General features: G+C 56.7%; 1 protein-coding gene across 1 annotated transcript; it reads right to left on the bottom strand.

The window, feature by feature from the left end:
* On the bottom strand, positions 1-27929 carry LOC102132457 (ATPase family AAA domain-containing protein 3C). Its single transcript, XM_065521164.2, is given in 16 exon segments — positions 1-38; positions 252-335; positions 338-506; positions 4296-4404; positions 5906-6073; positions 7263-7333; positions 9420-9471; positions 10307-10431; positions 10753-10878; positions 11146-11202; positions 11808-11963; positions 13713-13782; positions 14017-14096; positions 15075-15152; positions 26981-27095; positions 27337-27929. Coding segments are annotated over 16 exon segments (1506 nt in total). The 5' UTR covers positions 27345-27929.
* Between the last annotated feature and the right edge of the window lie 59 nt (positions 27930-27988).

Genomic DNA, 27988 nt, shown 5'->3' on the forward strand with positions numbered 1-27988 from the left:
TTATGGAGGGGGGCGAAGGGACACCCACGTCTGCACGGCTGCAGGATGGGGCACAGGCAGCCGGTCCCAAGCGGCATTCAGGCAGCCGGCCCCGCTGTGGCAGGCAACTCATGTGAAACCCACCCCTCTGTGATTAGGAAATTCTCCAGAAAGCTCCAGCCTCTGTCTTTTCTGTCACCTTTGACCCCAGGAGGACACTAGGGGACCCAAACCCCGCCCCGCATCAGCCAATAGACACAGCAGTGCGGCACCTGTGGGACTTTTATTAGGGGGAGCATTTCCTAAATGTGCAGGGCCGGAAAGGCAGGGGTGGGAGGGGTCCACGGCCAGGCTCCGTGAGTTGTGGTCTCACTGTGGACTCAGGATGAGGGGTGCTCATCCACTGGCCCAGGCCCCTCCCTTTCAGCCAGCACATTTGTCTGCTGGTGCTGCTGGACAAAGTCTTCAACACAGGCATCCAACATGGCCTCGGTGAGGACTCCATCCTCGGAGGCATACGCCGTGTCCTAGTGAGGAGAGAGGGAGCTGAGGGAGGCCACCATGGGAGCCCCCGACCCGTAACGCAGGCCAGGGCCCCAAAGTGGGGAGGGTGCAGACCAGGGGCACCAGGATGGCCTCAGGGTGAAACACAGGCTTCCTGCACCTGGGCAGAGCCCAGCATGCGTGTGGACACCGGGAGCGGCCCCTGCAGTGCCACAGCCCTGCCTGCGTCCTCAGCACTGCTGTTTCTCGGTGACTTTCTAATAACGGAAAGCCCGAGGCCGAGCCCCACTGACTGCAGACCCAGGGCAGCTCCCAAGAGGCAGGAGGGAATTGCAGACCCTCTGCGTGTCTCAGCCGTGGCCAGGCAGTGCCCCCGGGTCACAGTGCACCGCAGAACCTCAGACGCTCACCTTCATAGGCCTCCAGGGCAGAGGCAGCCACTGCCCAACCTCGGGGCACATAGGTGCTAGCATCGAGGTCACCCGTGCCTCCACAGGACTTGGTATCCAGCACGCGGAGGCTGGAGCTGCTGGGACTGTGGCCCTTGAAGTCACTTCAAGCACCTCAGGTGCAGCCCTTCTGCCATGGACAGGTCGCTCTCCATCCCAGTGCCAGTGAAAGGTGTGGAGTCCCCAAGGGGAGGCACCCATGGGTCAGGGTGAAGGTTTGGGCACCCCGCTTGGGAGTGCACCAGGACGCCTGGAGGAAGCACAGGGCAGGGGACGCTTCCCGGACAGCTGAGGGGGTCCCTCACTCAGTCCCGGCTGTGCCTCCCAGAGGCAGGACTCATCTCACAGGGTAAAGGGGCAGCAGCACACCATCCTCCCACAACACGGCTGCCACGACGGGACCTGCCATGGGGATGACCACGTGGTGCTTGTACTCTCTGGCAGCGCCCACCGCTCGCCAAGAGCCACTGTGTGGGGAGACACCGACTGGAGCTGGACCGCCACTGTGCGTCAGGAACCCAGGTCTGTTCAACATCATTTTTGATCTTGAGCCGACCCAAGAGAGTTGAAACAGGTGTGGGAACCCTCAGGGTGCACCCGAGTGGCTGCACCTCACCCAGGGCCCAGTGGAGGAAAGGGGATGAGCAGATGATCACGGGGCCACCCCACCAGGAAGCACGGGACCTGGCAGAGCCCACCAGAAGTGACAGCGAAATGTCACGTGGCCTCCTGGGTGGGATTCTCGGCAAGACCCAGTCCCAGGTGGGGCCATGCCCAGCTAATTTTTTATATTTTTAGTAGAAACAGGGTTTCACCATGATAGCCAGGATGGTATCGATCTCCTGACCTCGTGATCCACCCGCCTTGGCCTCCCAAAGTGCTGGGATTACAGGCGTGAGCCACCGTGCCTGGCCACTTTTTTTCTTTTTAATTTTTGAGACAATGTTGCTTTTCTTGCCCAGGCTGGAGTGCAAATGGCACGATCTCGGCTCACTGCAACCTCTGCCTGCCGCATTCACGCGGTTCTCCTGTCTCAGCTTCCCGAGTAGCTGGGATTATGGGCATGCACCACCATGCCCAACTAAGTTTGTATTTGTAGGAGAGATGGGGTTTCTTCACGTTGGTCAGGTTGGCCTCGAACTGCCGACCTCAGGTGATCCACCCGCCTCACACTTTTATGATAAAAACACTCACCAAACCAAGAATTGAAGGATACGCCCTAAACACAATGAAAGCCACATATCACAAGCCCATAGGTGACATACTCAGTGGTGGAAACAAAGCTTTTCCTCTGAGGTAAGGAACCAGGCAAGAATGCTTTACCGCTTCTATTCCACACACCACTGGAAGCTCTGGCCAGAGCAATTAGACAAGAAAAAGAAAAGTCATCCAAACTGAAAAGGGAAAGGTAAAAATCACCTGTTCTCAGATGACATAATCTTATATGTGGAAAGTCCTAGAATCCATATTGGAAGAAAAAACGCCGTGACATCAGCAAACTTACAGGATACAAAACCAACAGCAAAGAAAGCTTCAGTTCTACATCCCAACAGTGAATAATGTGAACGGGGAATTATGAAACCGTTTCCATTTACAATAGCAGCGGAAAGAATAAAATACTTGGAAATTCACTTAACCAAGGAGGTGAAAGACTTGTACAATGGAAACTGGCCGGACGCGGTGGCCCATGTCTGAATCCCAGCCCTTTGGGAGGCTGAGGCAGATGGATTACCTCATGTCAGGAGTTCAAGACCAGTCTGGACAACATGGTGAAACATCGTCTCTACTAAAAATACAAACATTAGCCAGGCGTGGTGGCTCAGGCAATCCACTTACCTCGGTCTCTCAAAGTCCTGGGATTACAAGTGTGAGCCAAAGTGCCCAGCACAAAAAACACAACTGTTGAAGGACCAAGTGTGGGGTTGGGCACGGTGGCTCCCCACCACGACTGTGAGCGGCGCGGGATGAGCATCCTTATAAGGGACACCAGAGAGCCGGGTTGCTCTCGCTGCCACATGAGTATCCAGCAAAGAACACTGCACGGGGGGGACGGAGCAGGCACCCTGACCTTGGGCCTCTGCCTTCAGAGCTGTGGGGACACACGCCCCAGTGGTTAGGGCAGGCTCAGTAGCCAACCACACTCCTGGGTTTTTGTTTTCTGTTTTTTGTTTTTTTTTTTGAGACGGAGTCTCACTCTGTTGTTCAGGCACGAACTCGGCTCACTGCAACCTCCACCTCCCAGGTTCAAGTGATCCTCCCACCTCAGCCTCCCAAGCAGCTGGCATTACAGGCGTGCACCATTGGGTCCGGCTAATATTTTTATTTTTTGTAGAGATGGGGTCTCCCCTTGCTTTCCAGGCTGGTCCTGAACTCCTGACTTCAAATAATCTGGCTGACTTGACCTCCCCAAATGCCGGGAAAACAAGCGTGAGCCACCACCACGCCTGGCCTCTGCTTGCTTAGTTGTGGAAAGAGACCTGGTCCCAAGTGGGGACGGCCTGGAACACAGACCTCAGCTGACCCACAAGGATGGGGTTTGAGATCTGAGGCTCTTTGTCACAGCGGCATAACCCAGCCTGTACTGACTAATACAGCCCCTAGAGACCCCGGCTCCAACGTTCAAATCAAGGTAACTGGCTACTTCATGAACCTGTCACACACCAAAGCGCTGCTAGGTGGAGTGACCAGGTTGTCACACAGACTCTGCAGACCCCAGAGGCAGCGATGCCTGTGCATGGCCTTGGTGCCTTCAGCCCCACAGACCTGGTTTTGCTTTTCCAGCAACCCCCAAAGATCAAAGCTTTCCGGATGGCCACGCCCACACTGCTCTGAGTCCCGGCTCCCCGTCCCTACAGCAGCCACGGAGCTGCAGGAGGGGTCCTCCAAGGAGCAGCCGGCTGTGGGACAATCAGAGGTCAGGTCACTCCTGCCCATGTGTCTGAGCCCGTCAAGCAGGACCAAGGCAATGGACGTGGTCCAGGAAACACAACATCCCTCCAGCCCCACCACCAAACTCAGGCGGGGCCTGTCCCGATGACCATTCACACCAGGGGGTGCCCGTCTGCCAAGGTGAGCATCGAAAGCCTCCCGGCCCACCTGGCAGAGCCCGGATACTAGGATGCCGGACGGGCTTCCTGACCTGTGACCGTCAGCCACGGACATGCCCCACCCTTCCGAGGGCAGGAGCAGGGGCGCGCCACTGTGTGGAGTGGCCGACTGGGGCGGGTGCCCTGTGTCACGTCTGTGCACTGAAAACCCCTCAACAGGAGCTGCTGTGTGACACTGGTGCTGGGACAGGCACAACCGGGCGTCTCCACAACAGTTGGGCTCCCGTCTGGGTGGGTGCGCCCGAGCCCGACTCACCTGCCAGGACTGAACCAGCTGTGCGATCTCCCGGCCCGACATGTGCTCCGTCAGCTCAGCGATCTCCTCGCACTTCCTCCCATAGTCAAACTGGGCCAGCTTCAGGCGCCTGGAGAAGGAGTTCCCAAGTGGGCCGGCCAAGGCAGCGGCTCCCACACCACGAGGTGGGGGCTGGAAGATAGGCAGCCAGGCGGGCACCCATGCCAGATGTCCCCTTGGGAGGGAGTCTTCCTGTGACAGCCAAACTCCACCCTCTCCATGATGCAAACCAGGTCTGGGCTGAGCAGAGAGGTGGCGACTGCTGTGGGGCCTGGAGATGGCCACACCCCCTCTTCACACCAGCCCTGCCCTCACCTGCCCATTCAGCACCCACAAGGCGCATGGCCCTTACAGTGGCAGTGGCAGAGCCCTGACTTCCAGCAAAAGCATCTCCCTGGAGGCCACAGAAGCCAAGTCATGGTGCCAGGACTACGAGCAGCCGTGGGAGTGGGAGAGCCCAGGGCAGGGGAGGGCCAAAGGGAAACTGAGGCCGGGACAGCTGGGCTAGCATGGAGCAGGCATCCGCGGAGGGGTTGGCAGGGGGAACCAGGCTCTCTTTGGAACAGAGCAGCTTTTGCTGTCACTGGAGACAGCAGGAATTTAGGTCAGGAGCACAGAAGGACTCAGAAACACGTGACCTGGGGACGCCAAGAGGTGGAGCAGCCTCTGCTCATCTGGAGTGTTCCTGAGGCAGCCGGCGTGCAGCCCCAGGGCCTGTCATCACCTGGAGGCCTCTGCCCGCCGTGCCTGCTGCACCCACCACCAGCGACAGGGAGCCTGAAGGCCTCAGGGTACAAGTGCAGCCGGAGCCGCGCCCCACACCATGAGGCTCCAGGGCCAGGCATGGCAGCTGGAGGAAGGCCAGGCCAGCAGCCAGCAGGGGACCATGAGGATCCTCTCCAGTCCCAATATGGGGCTCTCATGAGGAGCGTCTCCCTCGAATCCCAACATGGGGGTCTCAGAGCAACACTCCACGTCACCTCCCCTCACCTCCAGGGCCTGAGGCTGGCTGGGCACAGTGGCTGGCATCTGTAATCCCTGCACTGTGGGAGGCCAAGGCGGGCAGATCACCTGAGGTCAGGGTTTCGAGACCAGCCTGGCCAACATGGTGAAACTGCATCTCTACAAAAATGCAAAAAGTAGTGGGGTGTGGTGGCAGGCACCTATAATCGCAGCTACTCAGGAGGCTGAGGCAGGCGAATCGCGTGAACCCAGGAGGCGGAGGTTGCAGTCAGCTGAGATCGTGCCACTGCACTCCAGCCTGGGGCACAGAGCGAGACTGTCTCAAAAAAAAAAGTTGAAGGTTTGTAAGTGATGGTGGGCTCTGCCCCCCAAACCCGAGGAGACGCCACCAGGCTGTTCTCAGGTGGGGATGAGGAAAGGGTGGTGGCACCTCCCTGAGTGCGGCCTCTGGGACCCTTGGGGCCCACAGGGCTCCTGCTCAAAACCGCAGGGCAGGGAGGCGGTGCCACCCCGGAGATTGGGCCTGCTGGGATCGTCTGGAGAGCAGGGCCGGGGGTGGGCCCTGAGCTAGGGTCCCTGGACAGGGGTGGGTAAAGCGAGACACTTACTGTTTTCCTTCTGTTGCCGGGATAAGAACATACTTGTCAAGATACATTCTCACCAGGCGCTCCCGCTCCTCCAGCCTGGGCAGGTCGAAGTGAACCATCACATCGATGCGGTCGTGGATGTCCCGGTGTAACTGCTCGGGGTGGCGGCTGGTCAGGACCAGCATGAATCTGCGGAGCAGGGTTGGGGAAGGAAATGCTGGGGCTGCCGGCCAAACTGCCCCGAGGGGAACACGGGCTCCTTAGTCCCCCCAGGGGGACTTTCCGGGAGAATCTAAAGCGGCAGCTTGTGAGCACAGGAAACACCGGGAGGACGCGGCACAGCCTTGGTCACCGCCTGCCCCACCACGCCCAGCTGTCCCCCCGCCCGGCTACCGGAGCCTCTGTTCTCACCCCGTGTGGCGCTTCCCTGCTGACACTCGCCCAGCGTGATAGGCAGCGCCAGGACCACCACTCCTCCTGCTGCCCGAGCCCTGCCGTGCTGGGAGCAGGGATGCGGCACCCAGAGTCCATGTCAAGAGTGGCCACGCCAGCCAGGAGCAGGACCTCAGGGGCTCGGGTGCAGCGGAGGCTCAGCAGGGCCTCAGCCCTGCCTCTCTGGGAAGGACCTGAGCCAGGGCTCCAGGGAGCGTCTACGGGCAGCAGCTGAGCCAGGGAGCCCAACACGCCTGAGGAGTCGGCCACGGCCGCCTGGCAGGACTTGATCCTCCGTGTGACATGTGACTGGGGCTGGAGGGGCCCAGGAGACCAAGAGAACTCAAACTTAGGGGATTTGGGAGGGGCTAGGGAGCCTGGCCATGGGGCCATCCACCTACTGGGGACGTCTGGGCAGCAGCTCACGGAGGATGCACAATGTGGGGAGGGCCCCTAACCTGGAGGGTGCACCCCTGTCCAGCATCTGGGTCGGGGGGCCAAGGCCCCAGGCTCCGCCCAAACACACAAGACCTGCTCGTGCCCAGCTTCCCGTGTGAACAAACATGTCTCCATCTCCCACACCAGGGCACCCACACCCTGCAAGGGAGGCCCCAGCAGAGCCTCAGACCATCAGACCACCTCCCTTGCCGGCACAGGACCGCGGAAACCCAGGGGCAGAGGGACCTGCAAGCTGGGGCGGCATCGCACAGGGCCTTGAGGACAGGACTGACCCCGGCTCTGCCCAGGAGTCCCCCGCATGTTCCTCAGTGACGCCCCATGCTGTCCCAAGATGGACCGTTCCCAGGGGACATCCGTGGTGGGCATGTTGAGGCCATGGGTGCTGCCCAGCACTGTGATCCAGGGCCTCTGAGGTCCCTCGGTGGGAACCAAGGGCGATGGCTGCAAAGCCCTACCCAGGGGCCCAGGACCCGAGGGGCTCCCTCACTTGTTGCTGCGATCCTTCATGTGGTTTAGGAAGGCGTTCTGGGTGGCTTTGAGATCCTCGTTTATCTCCTCCTGCAGAGAGAAGGTTCAAGCCTTAGGCACTAGGAGCAAAGCCTTGTAAACAGCCACAGCAGAAGGTCCCACAGGCCTCCCTCCTGCAGGGAGCAGGGACGCGGCCACACTTTCATGGATCTAAACTCAAAAGCCTGACCAGGGCCAGGGACGGTGGCTCATGCATGTAACGTAGTATTTTGGGAGGCCGAGGTGGGCAGATCACCTGAGGTAGGGAGTTTGAGAACATCCTTGCCAACATGGTGAGACCCCGTCTCTACTAAAAATACAAAAATCAGCCAGGCGCGGTGGCACAACTGTGGTCCCAGCTACGTGGGAGGATGAAGCAGGAGAATCACTTCAACCTGAGAGGCAGAGGTTGCAGCGAGCCGAAATCGCACCGATGCACTCCAGCATGGGCGACAGAGTGTGACTCTGTATCAAAAACAAAAACAAAAACAAAAAAAACCCTGACTGGGCATGGGGGCTCACGTCTGTAATCCCAGAACTTCACAAGGTCAAGGCGGGAGCATCTCTGATAGCTCAGAAGTTTGAGCCCAGCCTGGGTAACGAGGGAGTAAGTCCATGTCTACTAACAGCCGGGGGCGATGGCTCATGCCTATAATCCCAGCACTTTGGGAGGCCGAGGTGGCTGGATCACAATGTCAGGAGATCGAGGCCATCCTGGCTAACACTATGAAACCCCGTCTCTACTAATAAATACAAAACAAAAATAGCCGGGCGTGGTGGCGGGCGCCTGTAGTCCCAGCTACTTGGGAGGCTGAGGCAAGAGAATGCCATGAAACCGGGAGGCGGAGCTTGCAGTGAGCTGAGATTCCGCCGCTGTACTTTAGCCTGGGCGACAGAGCGAGGCTCCGTCTCAAAAAAAAAAAAAAATTAGCCGGGAACAGGCACAGTGGCTCACGACTGTAATCCCAGCAGTTTGGGAGGCTGAGGTGGGCGGGTCACCTGAGGTCAGGAGTTTAGGACTAGCCTGACTGACATGGAGAAATCCCTTGTCTACTAAAAAAAAATACAAAATGAGCCGGGCGTGGTGGTACAAGACTGTAATCCCAGCTACTTGGGAGGCTAAGGCAGGAGAATTGCTTGAACCCAGGGGGAGGAGGTTGCAGTGAGCCAAGATTGCGCCACCGCACTCCAGCCTGGGCAACAAGAGCAAAACTCCATCACAAAAAAAAAAATTAGCCGGGCATGGCACTGTGCCCCTGCAGTCCTGGCTACGCGGGCGGCTGAGGCAGGAGGACGGCTTGAGCTTGAAAGGTCGAGGCAAACAGTGAGCTGTGATCGCGCCACTGCACTCCAGCCTGGGCGACAGAGACCCTGCCTTAACATAGGAACTGTATGGCTGGGCGTGGTGGATCACGCATGTAATCCCAGCATTTCGGGAGGCCAGGCGGGGAGGTCATTTGAGGTCAGGAGTCCTCAACCAGCCTGACCAAAATGGTGAAACCCCATCTGTACTAAAAATACAAAAAATGCCTGTAATCCCAGCTACTCAGAGGGCTGAGGCAGGAGACTAGCTTGAACCCAGGTGGTGGAGGTTGTAGTGAGCCAAGACCGTGCCACTGCAGGCCAGCTAAAGGGATAGAGTGTGACTTTATCTCAAATAAATAAGAATAAAAATAGACCGGTGCAGTGGCTCACACCTGTAATACCAGCACTTTGGGAGGCTGAGGCAGGTGCATCACGAGGTCAAGAGATCTAGACCATCATGGCCAACATGGTGAAACCCCATCTCTAGTAAAAATACAAAAATTAGCCGGGTATGGTGGCAGGTGCCTATAATCCCAGCTACTTGGGAGGATGAAGCAGGAGAATAGCTTCAACTAGAGGTTGCAGTGAGCTGAGATCGTGCCACTGAACTTCACTCCGACAAGAGACTGGAGACAACATCTCGAAACAAAACAAAACAACCCTCAAAAGCCAAACCTTAACTTTAAGCTGACCAAAAAAAAAAAAAATGCTGGTTTTCACTCAAAACTTAGAGAAAAAGGAATTGAGCAGCGGGCTGCAGCCTGGTCCAAGATGACGGACGCACCCGCCCCACCACCTCCCTGTGGCCAGACAGAGGCTTAGTGACACTCACAGTGGCTGGCTTCGAAAGGAAGGCGTCCGCGTCGTCCATGAAAAGCAGGAGGCTGTGAACGAGAGGGAGGCCAAGCACGGGGAGAGTGACACCTGGAGCGGCCCACAGCAGCGTCCGGCTGTGGCGGGGGCAGGCTGAGCGGGCAGATCCCGAAGGGGTGCAGCCTCTGCCCCATCCGGAACCCTAAGTCCTGGATCTGACAGAAGCCCATCAGCCTGGCCTCTGGGCAGCTGACCACGGCCCAGCCTCACAAGGCCCCGGGAAGCCAATGGCACACGCAGGCTTCACCCCCACCCGGCCCAGTGCAGCGCTGGCGGCTGCTCAGAGTCCACACCAGGGGCAGGATCTTCTAAAGTGAAAGGTCAAAGGCCAGAGGGGAGGGTGCCAGCCATGAGGAATGTGGTGCCAACGGGGAGAGCTGATGTCGCAAGCGTGTCCCAGCTATTAATCTATTAAACGGTGTGTGACTTTAATAGGCACACACCCTATTGTGTGCCATGCTGTCTTCAGCTAACTTCCAAATGGTTCTACCAAAAGGAGCCGGTGTCCACGCCCACCTGCACGCCTGTAGGAGAGAGGGCGGCCGTGGAGGTGGCGCCCCTGCAGCTGTGAAGACCCCTCTGCCCCTACAGCCACCCACCTCCCTTCTGCCCTGAGCCAAGTATCCCACTGGCAGCCTCCGCACGCTGGGGGCCTCGTGTCCACCAGGGTCCACGCTCAGGGGACCTTCCCTCCGAGGGACCCTCCGCCGGGCCTCCTGCGTGGCCACAAGGACAGAGCTGCAGAAAGACCACGAGGTCCCAGAAAGCCACCTGGACCCCCTTCCCCGAAGGCAGCCTGCTGGGCCGCAGTGAAGGGCCTGTGTGCAAGCTGTGGGGACGTCTCACCCGCGCCGGCTGGTATTGGCCCAGTCAAACAGCTCGTGCATGGCGGTCACACCTTCCCGCCCCATGGGGGCCACGTCCCTGCCTGTCATGATGGCGTAGTCCATGCCCAAGTTCAGGGCGAGATTCTAGACGGGAAAAGTGAGGGGAGACAGAACAGATGTTCCCTCCGCCTCTGCAAAGCCTGCACACTCCACCCGGAGTGTGGAGCCCCTGCCGGGCGTCCCTGCTGGAAGCCACAGCCTGGAAGCCACAGCCTGCCAAACAGGAGACGTCCCCTGCCTGGAAGATGGGAGGCGCTCTTACCCACACCGGCACGCTGACCCTACCTGAGGGTGGCCAAAGGACTAAGGAGAGTCCATTCCCCAGGCAACTGAGCCCCCCAGACACCTGCAGGCAGGTGAGACCCCAGCGGCCCCTGGCCCACCTGCACAGCCAGGTGCTCTCACCTTGGCAACGAGCGTCTTCCCGGTGCCTGGCGGCCCGTACATCAGGACATTCCTATACAGGCTGTGGTTCTTCTTCGTGTTCCTTGTTGCTATGGCCACGTTGCGCACCTGCACTTCCAGGCTGGGCTGCCGGGGAAGACGGGGGCTTGGGGGACACACTCTGCGCCCAGGGAAGCCTCAGGGGCAGGGGCTGCGGCAATGCCCTGTTGTGGACTCCACTCCTCGGGGTGCCGCCCAGGTCACGGACAGCCTATCCCCGACAGGGGCAAAGCAGTCGCATCTCAGAAGCTGAAAGCTCCTGGGTGACTCCTCGAGTGCCAGCAAGGGCCGCAGCATGGCCCAGCTCCGGGGACCCCTCTCTGCACCTCCCCGGTCCCAGGCACACCGACTTACATGCAGCACAACACCCTCCAGCACGTCCTGGGGCCGACTGAGGAGCCGCCGGCTGACCTGCCGGAGGGGAAGGGGAAGCGCCATTGGGTCACCTGCCACAGCCACGGCACAGCCACCAACGCACAGACACGCTCGGTAACACACCGAAACGGAGCTGCCCCAAAGCACAGCCAGGACTGGCCAGGAGCTGGAACCCCATCCCACTGGGAGACTGGGTGACTGTTGCAGGGACTGGGGGCATTTTCCAGTTCCTTATTGGCTTTTATTTCATTACCCACCCACCGAGTGACCTGTGGAGACCCCACCACCCCCGTGTGGAGAGCAGGCACCTCGGGGGCTGGCCAGCGGCGCGGCTCCCCAGGGAGGCCGCCAGACACCATGGCCTGTAGCAGCTTCCCTGACACACACCAGCACACCAAAGTCCCGGGACTTGCAAGGTCCCCAATGTGCTCCCAGGGGAGACCGAGTCAGATGGGGGAAGGGTCTCACTGATGCAGACCCCTAAGCTACAGCGAAAACCCAGGCATGAAGCCGCGTCCGGGTGCCCCTCGTGCGGGGAAAGGGAAGGAACAGGAGGGTGTGCACGGGCAGGACTCTGCTCCGGGGGCAGAGGGGACTCAGCCAGGAACCGCACTCAGGGAGGACCAGGCCCACGCCGCTACCTGGAAGGGGTGCTGCAGCGCCTTCAGCACCGTGATGCGGGACGTCTTGCTCACCAGGGATGGCTTCCACAGCCGAGCCTCGATGAAGCGGGCCGCCGCGGCTGTCCCATTCTTGGCAGAGTAGACCCCGCCAGCCAGCAGCGTCAGCCCAACCACCTGCAGCGGAGACACTGCACTGGCGTGCCTGCCCCACCCTCCCTCCCTCCTAGAGGGGGAAATGCACGGGGCTGCCCCACCCTCTCTCCGCCCAAGGGAGAAGCACAGGGCTGTGTGCTGGCAGCACAGGAACCGGAATCCCAGTCACGTGGTTACAGGAGGCAGGCGGGGCCGTCACAGCGCCCTCACTCAGGGCCATTTTCTCTGCAACTGGCAGCATAAATCCTGCAAAGCCCCGGTCGCTGAGCAGGGCCCTGGGCAGACTCAGCAGGCTATGTCACAGGGCCACACCCTCTGCTACTTTCTTGGCCACTAAAATGGTACTTTATTCCTGGAAAACAAGGCTAACCCGAAATCGCTAACTTGTTTTAAAAATCAGTTACGCCGGCTGGGCGTGGTAGCTCAGGCCTGCAATCCCAGCACTTTGGGATGTCGAGGCAGGCGGATCACCTGAGGTTAGGAGTTGGAGACCAGCCTAACCCACATGGAGAAACCCCATTTCTACTAAAACTACAAAAAGTTAGCTGGGCATGATGGCATATGACTGTAATCTCAGCTACTTGGGAGGCTGAGGCAGGAGAATTGCTTGAACCCAGGAGGCAGAGGTTGCAGTGAGCTCAGACCGCGTCATCGCACTCAAGCCTGGGCCACAAGAGCGAAACTCCATCCCAAAAAATAAAAAAATAAAAAAAAAAAAGAAAAATCGAATATGCCAGGCCCGGTGGCCCATCCCTGTAATCCCAGCATTTTGGGAGACCAAGATGGGCAGATCACCTGAGGTCAGGAGTTCGTGACCAGCCTGGCCAACAGGGTGAAAACCCATCTTCACCAAAACAGAAAAATTACCCGGACACGGCGACCTGCACCTAATCCTGGCAACAGGAGAGGCTGAGGCAGGAGGATGGCGTGAACTGGGGAGGTGGAGCTTGCAGTGAGCCGAGATGGTGCCACCGCACTCCAGCCTGGGGACACAGTGAGACACTGTCTCTAAATACAAACAGAAGTCAACGGTGCATTAAGCAGCTCCCTCGTGTCCTCACGGGACACCGTCTCACCAACACGGGCGGCAACACCACCTGCGACATTCACCGTCACACTGGCGACGCCACAGGCAGGCGCTGCAGTCACAGCTCAGGGCGCCGGCACCACGGCGGAGCAAGTGCCCACTGCGTGCCAGGCACCTACTGTGTGCTGGGCAGCGGGGGACGGAGGACGCAGCCGTGTGCGACGTGGTGTGCCACCACACTAGGCTGGCGCCTGCGCACAAAAGAGTGAGGCTGTAAACGAGAGAGGAATCTGTGAACTTCAAACTCTCAGGGTTTTCTGAGGAATAAAGTTTTTGCAAAATGGAGTCAGGGTCACCTTCTGTTTTCTTTTTTTTTTTTTGAGAAGGAGCCTCGCTCTGTCCCAAGGCTGGAGTGCAGTGGCAGGATCTCGGCTCACTACAACCTCCGCCTCCTGGGTTCAAGTGATTCTCCTGCCTCTGCCTCCTGAGAAGCGGGGATGACATGCACGTGTCATGTGTAGAGATGGGGTCTCACTGTGTGGCCGAGGCTGGCGACTGTGTTTTCTTCTCCCAGCTCGAGGAGCAGCCCCCACCAGCAGGTCCAATTTGGGCTTGTTCCGCGCTGGGAGAGCACCAGGCAGGGCCTGTGCAGAGCCAGCAGGGACAGGATCCGGGGTTCCAGGAGGCCCCCACAAGCTGCCCCACAGCCACCTGCCAGCCCTGCCCGGGACACGCGTGTTTACCGTGGCTGTCACTGTGTCCCGCTCTGTCACAAAGGCACGGAATCTTTCCCCAAACACGGTGACAGACGTCCTGCAGGGAAAGCAGCGGTGTGACCAGGACGGACACGAAGATCCGAGCCACACGGCAAGAGCAGGTTGAGGGTGAGGCCCCGACACAGCGGCCCGATCCTGCCAGGACAGAGGGGCAGTGCCCCCACCAAGGAGCCAGCCTGGAGCAGCCAGGCCTGGGACACCTGGAGAGCGCCTAGGACCAGCAACACACACCTGCAGGGCCCCATCTGCGGCTGGCCTGGGCAGCGCTCACCTGATGGACGCCAAGAAGGTCTGATGGTTCTTCTGCACCGACTCCTCCTGCTTCCGTAAGTTCTCCTCATTGACAAGTTGCTGAGAAGCCACAGAAAAAGAGAAAAGCCTTTAAAACCAAAAAAATGCTCAACACCAGTGCAGAGGTTGTGTCTGCCCCAGGACGGGAGGGCTCCAAGCGTCTCGGGCACCTGGGGCCCTGCAGATGCCACAGCCTGACACACAGACACAGGTGACATCGGCCGGGACGGCAGTCGCTGAGGGGCTGCTTTCAGGAGCCCAAACTCCCCAGCGGCAGAAACAGCCCCCACCGCGGCTTCCCTGAGAAGGGCCACTGCGCGGCAGACCTCCCAACACCACCGCCCTGATTCACGCTGTGCTGAAGGAAGCCTCTGTCTTCTGCCAAGAAAACGTTAAAGCTACAGTGGCCACAACAGGCAACGCGTGAACCCCGCCTGTGAGCTCAGGACTGAGGGCGACGGGCCGGGCGCGGTAGCTCACACCTGTAATCCCAGCATTTTGGGAGACCGAGGCAGGTGGATCACTTGAGTCAGGAGTTCAAGACTAGCCTGGCCAACATGGCGAAACCCCATCTGTACTAAAAATACAAAAAAGCAGCTGAGTATGGTGGCAGGTGCCTGTAATTCCAGCTACTCGGGAGGCTGAGGCAGGAGAATCGCTTGAACCCAGGAGGCGGAGGTTGCAGTGAGCTGAGATCACACTACATCACTCCAGCCTGGGTGACAGAACGAGACTCCGTTTCAAAATCAATAAAATAGAAAAAGTCCTGCTGAGCTCAAAGAAATGAGGTGAGAACGTCAAGAAGACCCAGGCCCTCCAGACGACCAGACACCCTCACCAACACTGGTCCTCCCTCTCGGGTGGCACCGCAGCAGCGTCTCTCACCTCCCCTTGGAATGAGGCACCCAAGCTCGGCCCTGGGTCCCACTGCTGCCCATGTACACGCCCCTGGCCCTACCCACCGGCAGTAGCCCACCAATCTCCACGCCCGAACCCCATGTGCACCCCGGCCTCCCCACACACACCGGCTCCACTCACTTTGAGCTTGGACTGTTGCTCCGGCTGCAACATCGGCTCCTGCATCTGCACCAGATTCACGGCGTCCTTCGACATGGCCTGCGGGCGCAGAGGCACGGAGGGCAGGTGTTAGGATACGCGCAGGACTGGGCAGGCATGCACACCAGCCTGGGGGCTTTCACACAGCCACACCTGGACCTCAAAGCCCCCAGCCCTGCCTGAAGGGGTGGCCTGCCCCTCCACACCTGTAGGTGTTTCTCGGTAGGTGGAACGAGAGACTTGAGGAAAGAAATGAGACACAGAGACAAAGTATAAAGAAAGAAAAAGTGGGCCCAGGGGACCGGCGCTCAGCATACAGAGGACCCACGCTGGCAAGGGTCTCTGAGTTCCCTCAGTATTTATTGATCATTATCTTTACCATCTTACAAAAAGGGAAGTGGCAGGATAATAGGATCATCATCGGGAGAAGGTCAGTAGTAAGACATATAAATAAAGATCTCTGTGACATAAGTTTAAAGGAAAATGCCTTGATATGCATATGCAAACATCTCTAGAAATCTTTTTAGTGTACAAAGAGCAGCATTGCGCTAGCACGTCCCACCTTTCGCCCTAAGGCGGTTTTCTCCTTTCTCAGTAAACAGAACATCTCTGTTTTACACTGAGATGTTCCATTGCCCAGGGACAGGCAGGAGACAGATGCTTTTCTCTATCTCAACTGCCAAGAGGCCTTCTTTCCTCTTATACTAATCCTCCTCAGCACAGACCCTTCATGGGTGTCAGGCTGGGGGAGGATCAGGTCTTTCCCTTCCCACGAGGCCATATTTCAGACAACCACATGGGGAGAAAGCTTGGACAATACCTAGCTTTCCTAGGCAGAGGTCCTGCGACCTTTGGCAGTGTACATGTTTTTCTTAATCTCAAGTACCCAGGGACATATACACTTGAGATTAAGAAAATGGTGATGACTTTTCACAAGCATACTGCCTTGAGGCACTTGTTTAACAAAGCACACCCTGCACAGCCCAAAATCCTTTAAACCTTGAGTCACCACAGCACATGTCTCTTGCAAGGACAAGGTTGGGGGCAAGGTCACAGATTAACAGCATCTCAAATGCAGAACAAAATGGAGTCTCTTATGTCTACTTCTTTCTATATAGACACAGTGACAGTCTGATCTTTCTTTTCCCCACACTGCCTCACCATCCTCCTTCCCAGTCACACCTGGCGTGACGATGCCCCGTCCCCAGCACACGGGCTGATGCATTTGTGGGGTTTTATCCCCCAGGGACGGTCTCGGAGGGTCACATCGGGAAGGCCGTCCCACGTGGACGGGAGGAGGCTATTTCCCAATTCAACAGAAAGTCAGGTGATGGCTAAAGGTTCCTCTATTTTTTCACGTTACAAACGCTTTTCCTAAGTTTCCAATGGCTATTGTCATTGATCTGCTATCAGGCACGTGCAGGCAAGAACGGGAATCCATAAGAATCGGATACCGCCAACACGCCCAGGGTGACGAGGGCAAGCGTACGACAACGTCCCCAGTTACATTTTGTTCCTGGTGGAGAATGACAGGTTGACGTTTGGGTGTTCCGGGACAGAAGTACGTATTCTCCGAGCTGCTGAGGCCTAAGCATCAGGTCTCAAAATTTTCTGGGATGACAGTTTTCCCATCACAAAAATTTACCATAAACATGTTTGGCCAGGCGCAGTGGCTCACACCCGTAATCGCAGCACTTTGGGAGGCCCAGGTGGGCGGATGATGAGGTCAGGAGATGGAGACCATCCTGGCTAACACGGTGAAACCCCATCTCTACTGAAAATACAAAAAATCAGCCGGGCCTGGTGACGGGCGCTTGTAATCCCCGCTACTCGGGAGGCTAAAGCATTAGGATGGCGGCGTGAACCTGGGAGGCGGAGTTTGCAGTGAGCCGAGATCATGCCACTGCACTCCAGCCTGGGCGACAGAGTGAGACTCTGTCTCAAAGAAAAAGAAAAGAACAGATTAAAAGAATGAGAGAATATGCTGGTTTCGGTGTCAAGAATCCTCTTGGGCAAGGAATTTGTCACTAACAATTGGCCAGGTATTAACCACAAATTACAAAGGAAAGAGAACTAGAAAAATAAGCCTATAGAAGAGATTCTGAGACAGGAAAAAAACATCTTAGGAAAGAGAAACACTGTTAGAGGGAACAGAGAAAGTGAGAGAGAGACAGTGTCAAAGAGAGAGAGGAAGGGATAGAAGTAGTGAAGAAAAGCAATCTGCCCCATTCTTTTAAAAGCCAAGAGTAGGCCCGGCGTGGCAGCTCACGCCTGGAATCCCAGCACTTTGGGAGGCCGAGGAGGGCGGATCACGAGGTCAGGAAATCGAGACCATCCTGGCTAACACGGTGAAAACCTGTCTCTAAGAAAAATACAAAAAATTAGCCAGGCACGGTGGCAGGTGCCTGTAGTCCCAGCTACTAAGGAGGCTGAGGCAGAAGAATGGAGATTGCAGTGAGCCGAGATTATGCCACTGCCCTCCAGCCTGGGCGACAGAACAAGACTCCATCTCAGAGAGAGAGAGAGAGAGAGAGAGAGAGAGAGAGAGAGAGAACCCAGGAGGTGGAGCTTACAGTGAGCCAAGATCGCGCCACTGCACTCCAGCCTGGGCGACAGAGAGAGACTCCGTCTCAAAAAAGAAAAAAAAATAGAGCTAAGAAAGTTTCCTAATAATTGGTCTGCTTAAGCATATTGAGCTGTTTGCACTCAGCCAAGCCTTAAAATACTTAGAGAACCAGGAAGGAACCATCTATACCAATTCTAAGTATGCCTTTGACGTGGCTTATACATTAAAAATATATATGTATTAGACGGAATGAAGTACTATTAATAGCAAAGGATAATTAAAATCCCAAACTTACAAAGTTCTCAACAAAAGTAAAGTTTGCTCTAAGTTATCAGTGTAGGCCGGGCGCGGTGGCTCATCCCTGTAATCCCAGCACCTTGGGAGGCCGAGGCGGGTGGATCACCTGAGCTCAGGAGTTTCAGAGCAGCCTGAGCAACATGGTGAAACCCCATCTCTACTAAAATACAAAAAATTAGCCGAACATCTCGGCCTGAACCTGTATCCTAGCTACTCAGGAGGCTGAGGCACGAGGATCGTTTGAACCCGGGAGGCAGAGGTTACAGTGAGACAAGATGGTGCCACTACACTCCAGCAAGGGCGACAGAGCGAGACTCTGCCTCAAAAAAAAAAAAAAAAGTGCTATTCCAAACATCAGACATTACGTAAGAATACCACACTCCTTGACACCCACCCTCATCAGGGAAAGTAGAAACAATGAATGAGACTTTAAAGAACCACTTGAGGCCAGGCGCGGTGGCTCATGCCTGTAATCCCAGCCCTGTGGGAGGCCGAGGCAGGTGGATCTCAAGGTCAGGAGATCGAGACCATCCTGGCCAACGTGGTGAAATCTCTTTCTACCAAAAACACAAAAATTAGCCGGACATGATGGCATACACTTGTAGTCTCAACTACTCAGGAGGCTAAGGCAGAAGAATGGCACGAACCCAGGAGGCAGAGCTTGCAGTGAGCCAAGGTCGCACCACTGTACTCCAGCCTGGGCGACACAGCAAGACTCCATCTCAAAAAACAAATAGCCAATCGGATTTAGATTGTGAGGTCTAACCCTGGCCAACAAGGGAACCACACAGCAGTAGGCGCTACCTGTGTCAGGAAAAAGAACTTTCCCGTCCCTTGTCCAAGCGCTCGCCATTGCTCCATCTATGAGACGCCCCTTTCTTTTTTTTTTTTTTTTTTTTTTTGAGACGGAGTCTCACTCTGTAGCCCAGGCTGGAGTGCAGTGGCTGGATCTCAGCTCACTGCAAGCTCCACCTCCCGAGTTCACGCCATTCGCCTGCCTCAGCCTCCCGAGTAGCTGGGACTACAGGCGCTCATCACCTCGCCCGGCTAGTTTTTTGTATTTCTTAGTAGAGACGGGGTTTCACCGTGTTAGCCAGGATGGTCTCGATCTCCTGACCTCGTGATCCACCCATCTCGGCCTCCCAAAGTGCTGGGATTACAGGCTTGAGCCACCGCGCCCGGCCGAGACGCCCCTTTCTATAGAAGTAAATTTCCTAGCTGAGAAAAATGTACATTCGAGTGCTACTTCTTTTTTTTTTTTTTTTTTTTTTGAGACGGAGTCTAGCTCTGTTGCCCAGGCTGGAGTGCAGTGGCCGGATCTCAGCTCACTGCAAGCCCCGCCTCCCGGGTTCATGCCATTCTCCTGCCTCAGCCTCCCGAGTAGCTGGGAGTACAGGCGCCCGCCACCGCGCCCGGCTAATTTTTTTGTATTTTAGTAGAGACGGGGTTTCACCATGTTAGCCAGGATGGTCTCGATCTCCTGACCTCGTGATCCGCCCGTCTCGGCCTCCCAAAGTGCTGGGATTACAGGCTTGAGCCACCGCGCCCGGCCTGAGTGCTACTTCTTTTGCAACACCGAAAATTTACGTATAACACAGTGAGCCGCCGAGATCTCGCCACTGCACTCCAGCCTGGGCGACAGAGCAAGACTCCGTCTCACAAAAAAAAGAAAGCCGGCTAGGCACGGTGTCTCAGGCCTGTAATCCAACACTTTGGGAGGCTGAGGCAGGAGGATTGCTTGAGCCCAGGAGTTGGAGACCAGCCTGGGAAATCAAGAGAGACCCCGTCTCTACCAAAAAATAAAAAGAGGAGGAAGAGGAAAACCAAATGAGTTCCCCAGCCATAGCCAGACGCCCCCGCCGGCCCCCGAACCCCCCAGTGGCCATCAGGAAGGGCTTGGTTTTATTTTTATTTTTATTTATTTTTTATTTATTTATTTTTAGACGGAGTCTCGCTCTGTTACCCAGGCTGGAGCGCAGTGGTGTGATCTCGGCTCACTGCAAGCTCCATTTCCCAGGTTCATGCCATTCTCCTGCCTCAGCCTCCCAAGTAGCTGGGACTACAGGCACCCGCCACGACACCTGGCTACTTTTTTGTATTTTTAGTAGAGACTGGGTTTCACCGTGTTAGCCAGGATGGTCTCCATCTCTTGACTTTGTGATCCGCCTGCCTTGGCCTCCCAAAGTGCTGGGATTACAGGTGCGAGTCACGGTGCCCAGCCAACAAATATTTACAATTAGCGGGCGTGGTGGTGCACGCCCCTGGGGCTAATTAGGACCTAGTAGGGTATGGCTACTGGACAGGCTGAGGCAGGAGGATCACTGGAGCCTCAGAGGGCGAGGCTGCAATGAGCTATAATCACACCACTGCACTCCAGCCTAGGCTCAGAGTAAGAACCCATCTCTGAAAGGAAAATGAGAGAGAGAGAAATGGAGAGAGTGGGCAGAGGTGAACCGCCTCCCTCCAAGCACTGCAGCTCCCAGGGTTCTGTCTGCTCTCTGACAGACCCGCTGCATGCCCAGGCTCCTCTTCTGTTTCCTACTTCCGCCAACACCCCACACCCTTCCTAAGGACACAAAGTGCAGAAAGCAGTTTATGTTTCATCGGCTAATATGAGGCTCTGCGCGATCGCACTGTGCTGTTTTGCCCTGCGATTCCCCGCGACCACCCCTGCACCCCGCCCTGCGCCCAACGCAAAGGTTTCCTGTCTGAGAGAGTCCTCCAGCATTGAGGACCTGGAGGAGCGACCGTGCAGGTTCCAGGTGCAGCCTGGACCTTGAGCCAGGATAGGGACACAGCTGCCTCCGGAAGCCCGGGCCAGCGGGAACAGGGGCTGGAGTCCCAGGGTAGGCCCCGGCCAGGCAGTGGGTACCGGGCTCTGCTCCCAGAATTCAGGCAGCGAGTGTGGTTTCTGATCTCTGCATCTGAGCAGACCTCTGGGGACAGGGAGCTGCGTGGCACGACAGGACTGTGGCCTCCCAGCGTGGCCCGTGGCCCCCTGTGACCCAGCCGCAGGGCATCCCAGGACCGAGGCTGCAGTGGCCGGCTGTGTGTCTTCCATGGACAATGCCTGGGCAGAAGCGGCCTCTTACACCTGAGAACAGTGTGGTAGGAAGTCACCGCTGGCCCCCACATCACTCTGCAGCCTCGTTCTTCTCGGGGGCCCGGCCTTCAGGAGGGAGGGGCTGCTGGAGCGCAGGCAGCTGGTCCCGGGCAGCATTCAGACCCAGGCCCGGCCATGGCGGGCACCTGATGTCAAGTGCACCACTCTGTGGTCAGTAAATTCTCCAGAAAGCTCCCGCCTCTGCCTCTTCTGTCACCTTTGACCCCAGGAGGATGCTAGGCGGCCCCTGAAAGCCCGCACAGCATCAGCAAATAGACACGGCAGTGAGGCAACTGTGGGACTTTATTGGCTAAACAGACACCAGCTCCAGCCGCAGGCTTGGACCGGCCAGCTGAGAGTGTGGCCTCAGACACGCCGGCCAGGTTCCCTGCTTCCCGGCCACGGTTGGAAGCAGTCTCCAGGCCACCCCACCTTGGTCTGGCCCCAGCAGGCGCCCCCACATCTGCCTCTGCTGTGGGAGTGAGAACAAAGACCCCGCCTGCCCCGCTCCTGCTGCCCCGGGGGCTCAGCCGGCACCCACCCTCCCAGGGGACTGGGCAGGGGCTGGGTTGCAAAGCCTCCCCCTCCCCCTCTGAGCCAGATGGAAAATGCGTCTCCCAAGAGTCTTGTGTCTGTGTGGCATCCAGCACACAGAGGCTGGAGCTGCTGGGACCAGTGCCCTTGGTGCTGTCTCAGGCACCTCAGGTCCAGCCCTTCTACCATGGACAGGTCACTCTGCATCCCAGGGCCAGGGAAAGGCGTGGAGACCCCAAGGGGAGGCACCTGTGGGTCAGGGTCTGGGCATGGGGACGCCCACAGGGCACCGAGCTCGGGAGTGCACCAGGACGCCTGGAGGAAGCACAGGGTAGGGGACGCTTCCCGGACAGCTGAGGGGGTCCCTCACCCCGTCCCAGCTGTGCCTCCCAGAGGCAGGATTCATCTCACAGGGTGCAGAGGCAGCAGCACACCATCCTCCCACAACACGGCCGCCACGACCGGACCTGCCATGGGGATGACCACGTGGTGCCCGTCCCCTCTGGCAGCGCCCACACCTCGCCAAGAGCCACTGTGTGGGGAGACACTGACTGGAGCTGGACCGCCACTGTGCGTCAGGAGCCCAAGGGTGCAGGGGACACTGACCGGAGAAGGACCGCCACTGTGCGTCATGGGGCCAGGGCTGCTAAACTTCATTTTTGGTCTCAAGCCGACCGAAGAGACTTCAAACAGGTGCAGGAACCCTCAGGGTGCCCCCGAGTGGCTGCACCTCACCCAGGGCCCAATGGAGGAAAGGGCCTGAGAAGACGTTCACGGGGCCACCCCACCAGGAAGCATGGGACCCGGCAGAGCCCACCAGAAGTAACAGCTAAACGTCAGGTGGGCTCCTGGGTGGGATTCTGGGGCAAGACCCAGTCCCAACAGCATTCAGCATTGGGAGGCCGAGGCGGGCCGATCACAAAGTTAGGAGATCGAGACCATCCTGGCTAACACGGTGAAACCTCATCTGCACAAAAAATACACAAAATTAGCCGGCCGTGATGGCAGGCACCTGTAGTCTCAGCTACTCAGGAGGCTGAGGCAGGAGAATGGCGTGAACCCGGGCAGAGGAGCTCGCAGATTCAAGATCGTGCCGCTGCACTCCACTCCAGCTTGGGCCACAGAGGGAGACCCCATATCAAAAAAAAAAAAAAAAACAAAAAACAAAAAAAAAGAAAAAGAAAAGGAATATCTAGAATCCATATTGGAAAAAACAACCCCACGACATCAGCAAAGTTACAGGATACAAAATCAACAGCAAAGAAAGCTGCAGTTCTTCATAGTAAGTGTATAATCTGAACGGGGAATGACGAAACCATTTCCATTTACAAGAGCATCCGAAAGAATAAAATACTTGGAGCTTCACTGAACCAAGAAGGTGAAAGAAATGTACAATGTAAACTGGCTGGGCATGGTGGCCCACGTCTGAATCCCAGCAATTTGGGAGCCAGGGGCAGGCGGATCACCTGACGTCATTAGATTGGGCCCATCCTGGCCAACAACTAAACTCCAGCCTGGCTGACAGAGTGAGACTCCATCTCTAGAAAAAAATAATAAATAAAAAAAAAAACATTGCTAAGAGTCATTAAGGCAATACAGAGACTGAATGCAATCCCTGTAAAAACCCAAATTACTTTTTAAAATATAGAAGAAGCATTACTAAAATTGATATGGAATCTCTAGGCATCTTGAATTGTCCAAGGGAAAAAAAAAAAAAAAAGACAACAACTTCTTTTTTAATTTTTGTTTTTTCTTGCAAGGGAGTCTCACTCTTGTCATCCAGGCTGCAGTGCAGTGACATGATCTCAGTTCACTGCAACCTCCACCTCTTGGGTTCAAGTGATTCTCCTGCCTCAGCCTCCCGAGTGGCTGGGATTACAGGCACACACCAACATGCCCAGCTGATTTTTTTATGTTTAGTAGAGGCAGGTTTTCACCATTTAGACCAGGCTGGAGTCAAACTCCTGACCTCAGGTGCTCCACCCACCTTGGCATTTCAAAGTGCTGGGATTCCAGGCATGAGCCACTGAGCCCGGCACAAAAAAACAACTCTTGAAGGACAAAGTTGGCGCTGGGCGTGGTGGCTCACCGCCGCTCTGAGCAGTGGGGGATGAACGTCCTCGTAAGGGACACCAGAGCGAGAGCTCAGTCACTCTCCCTGCCATGTGAGAAGCTAACAGAGAACACTCCACGGGGGGGACCGAGCTGGCACCCTGACCTCGGGCCTCTGGCCTTCAGAGCTGTGGGGACACACGACCCAGGGGTTATGGCAGGCCCAGCTCCTGTTCTCTCCCCCTTGTTATTAGCATTATTTTTCGAGACAGTTTCCCTCTCGTTGCTCAGGCTTCAGTGCAATGGCGTGGTCTCGGCACACCTCCAGTGATTCTCCTGCCTCGGCCTCCTGAGTAACTGGGATTGCTACCATGCCCGGCTGATTTTGTATTTTGAGTAGAGACGGGGATTCTCCATATTGGTGTGGTTGGTCTGGAATTCCTGATCTCAGGTCATTCGCCCGCCTCGGCCTCCCAAAGTGCCGGGATTACAGGTGTGAGCCACTGCACCTGGCCAATTTTTTCTATTTTTCCTAGAGATGGGGTTTCACCACGTTAGCCAGGCTGGTCTCCAACTCTTGACCTCAGGTGATCCACCCAGCTTGGCCTCCCAAAGTGCAGGGATTACAGGCGTGAGCCACCATGCCTTTTGGAGACAGGGTCTCACTCTGTCACCCACACTGGAGTGCAGTGGCACGAACATGGTTCATTGCAGCCTCCAACTCCCAGGCTCCAGCAATGCTCCCATCTCTGCTTCCTGAGTAGCTGAGATCACAGGCACATGATACCATGCCTGGCTAATTTTTGTATTTTTTGTAGAGATGGAGTTTCACCATGTTGTCCAGGCCAGTTGTCCAGGCCAGTCTCGAAATCCTGAGCTGAAGCAATCCTCCTGCCTCGGCCTCCCAAAGTGTGGGATGACAAGAGTGAGCCGCCACACCCAGTCAAATTATTATTATTCTTTTTTGAGACAGTCTCTGTCACCCAGGCTGGAGCGCACTGACGTGATCTTGGCTCACTGCAACCTCCGCCTCCTAGGTTCCAGAGATTCTCCTGTCTCAGCCTCCCGAGCAGCTGGGATTACAGGTGCCTGTCACCACACCTGGCTAATTTTTGTATTTGTAGTGGAGATGGGGTTTCGCCACATTGGCCAGGCTTGCCTCGAACTCAACCGATCCACGCCTCCCAAAGTGCTGGGATTACAGGAGTGAGCCACCACGCCCAGCCCAAATTATTGTGATTATTTTTATTGATTGATTGATTTCTTTATTTTGATAAGGAGTCTCACTCTGTTGCTCAGGTTGAAGTACAGCGGCACTATCTCAGCTCACCACAATCTCCACCTCCCAGGTTCAAGAGATTTTGCTGCCTCAGCCTCCTGAGTAGCTGGGATTACTGGCACCCACCCACCCACCACGCCCGGCTAATTTTTGTATTTTTCGTAGAGGCGGGGTTCAACATGTTGGCAGGCTGGTCTGGAACCCCTGGCCTCGAGTGATCTTCTCTCCTCAGCCTCCCAGCATGCTGGGAACAGGCATGAAACACAGCATCTGGCCCAAATTCTTCTTTTTTAAGACAGTGTCTCACTCTGTTGCCAAGGCTGGAGTACAGTGGCACAGTCACAGCTCAGTGCAACCTCAAGCTCCTGGACTCAAATGATCCTCCTACCTCAGCCTCCCAAGCAGCTGGGAACCGGGGCAGGGGAGAGCCAAAGGGAAACTGAGGCCCGGACGGCTGGGCTAGCATGGAGCAGGCGGCAGCGGAGGGGTCAACGGGAGAACCAGGCTCTCTCTGGAACAGAGTGGCTTTTGTTGTCACAGGAGACAGCAGGAATTTAGGTCAGGTGCACAGAAGGACTCAGACCGGGGACCTGGGGACGCCAAGAGGTGGAACAGCCTCTGCTCATCTGGAGTGTTCCTGGGGGCTCTCATCACCTGGAGGGCTCTGCCCGCCGTGCCTGCTGCACCCACCGCCAGCAACAGGGAGCCTGAGAGCCTCAAGGCACAAGTGCAGCCGGATCCGCGCCCCACACCAGGAGGCTCCAGGGCCGGGCGTGGCAGCTGGAGGAAGGCCAGGCCAGCAGCCAGCAGGGGACCATGAGGAGCCTCTCCCTCTAATCCCGACACGGGGGGTCTCATGATGAGCGTCTCCCTCGAATCCAAACATGGGAATCTCAGAGTAACACTCCACATCACCTCCCCTCACTGCCAGGGCCTGGGGGTGGCCGGGCACCGGATTTCCTCACAGCCCTCTGAGTACTGAAGAGGAACATAAAAGAGGCCGGGTCCGGTGGCTCACATCTGCAATCCCTGCACTTTGGAGGCCGAGGAGGGTGAATCACTTGAGATCAGAAGTCCAAGACCAGTCTGGTCAATTTGGTGAAAAGCTGTTTCTACTAAAAAGACAAAAAAATGAGGCGAGCATTGTGCTGGGCGCCTGTAATCGCAGCTGTTCAGGAGGCTCAGGCAAGAGGATGGTTTGAACCCGGAGGGTGGAGGTTGCAGTAAGCTGAGATCACACCACTGTACTCCAGCCTGGGAGACGGAGTTAGATTCCATCTCTACAAAAACACAAAAACCAGCCAGGCGCGGTGGCGGGCACCTATAATCCCAACTACTCAGGAGGCTGAGGCACAGGTTGCAGTGAACTGAGATCCCGGCACTGCACTCCAGCCAGGGGGACAAGAGTGAGACTTCCTCAAAAAAAGGTCAGATGCGGTGGCTCACACCTGTAATCCCACCACTTTGGGAGGCCGAGGCAGGTGGATCACGAGGTCAGGAGATCGAGACCATCCTGGCTAATACGGTCAAACCCATCTCTACTAAAAAAACACAAAAAAATTAGCCGGGCGTGGTGTCGGGTGCCTGTTGTCCCAGCTACTTGGGAGGCTGAGGCAGGAGAACGGCGTGAACCTGGGAGACAGAGCTTGCAGTGAGCCGAGGTCAAGCTACTGCACTCCAGCCTGGATGACAGAGCAAGAGTCCATCTTAAGAAAAAAAAAAAAAAGGAATGCTGAAAGTTTCTAAGTGATGGTGGACTTTGCCCCCAAACCTGAGGAGACGCCACCAGGCTGTTCTCAGATGGGGATGAGGAAAAGGGGGCGTGACCTCCTGGATGTGGCCTCTGGGACCCTCGGGGCCCACAGGGCTCCCGCACAAAACCTCAGGGCACGGAGGTGGTGCCCACCCTGGAGACTGGGCCTGCTGGGTGCGTCTGGAGAGCAGGGGCGGGGTGGGCCCTGAGCGAGGGTCCCTGGACAGGGGCGGGTGAGGCGGGACACTTACTGTTTCCCTTCTGTGGCCGGCTTAAGAACATACTTGTCAAAATACATTCTCACCTGGCGCTGCCGCCCCTCCTGCCGTGGCAGGTCGCAGTGGACCGTCACATCGATGCAGTCATGGATGCCCCAGTCCAACTGCTCGGGGTGGCGGCTGGCCAGGACCAGCATGAATCTGCGGAGGAGGGATGAGGAAGGAAATGTTGGGGCTGCCGGCCAAGCTGCCCCGAGGGGAACACAGGCTCCTCAGCCCCCTCAGGGAGACTATCCCGGAGAATCTAAAGCGGCAGCTGGTGGGCACAGAAAACACCGGGAGGACGCAGCACAGCCCTGGTCACCGCCGGCCCCACCACACCCAGCTGTCCCCCAGCCCGGCTACCTGGGCCTCTGTCTCTGCCGAAAATACAAAAATTAACCTGGGCATGGTGCCGTTCGCCTGTAATCCCAGCTACTCCGGAGGTTCAGGCATGAAATTTCCTCGAACCCTGTGTCACGCGTGTCCGTGTGAAGACACCACGAAACAGGTTTTGTGTGAACCACAAGGCTGTTTACTTCACCCGGGTGCAGGCCAGCTGAGTCCAAAAAGAGTCAGCAAAGGGTGCTGGGATTACCGTTAGTTCTGAGAGGTTTTGGGATAGGCGGTGGAGTTAGGAGCAATATTTTGGGGGCTGGGGGTGGATCTCACAAAGTACATTCTCCAGGGTGGGGAGAATTACAAAGAACCTTCTTAAGGGTGGGGGACATTACAAAGTACATTGATCAGGTAGGATGGGGCAGGAACAAATCACAATGCTGGAATGTCATCAGTTCAGACTGTTTTCACTTCTGTGGATCTTCAGTGGCTTCAGGCCATCAGATGTACACATGCAGGTCACTGGGAATATGATGGCTTAGCGTGGGCTCAGAGGCCTGACACCCTGGACGTGGAGGTTGCAGTGAGCCCAGATCGCAACACTGCACTCCACCCTGGGCGAGCAAGACTCCCTTGCCAAAAAAAAAAAAAAAAAAAAGGGGCCGGGCGTGGTGGCTCAAGCCTGTAATCCCAGCACTTTGGGAGGCTGAGACGGG

The sequence above is a fragment of the Macaca fascicularis genome, chromosome 1 (genome assembly GCF_037993035.2).
Source record: "Macaca fascicularis isolate 582-1 chromosome 1, T2T-MFA8v1.1".
Taxonomy (NCBI): Eukaryota; Metazoa; Chordata; class Mammalia; order Primates; family Cercopithecidae; genus Macaca; species Macaca fascicularis.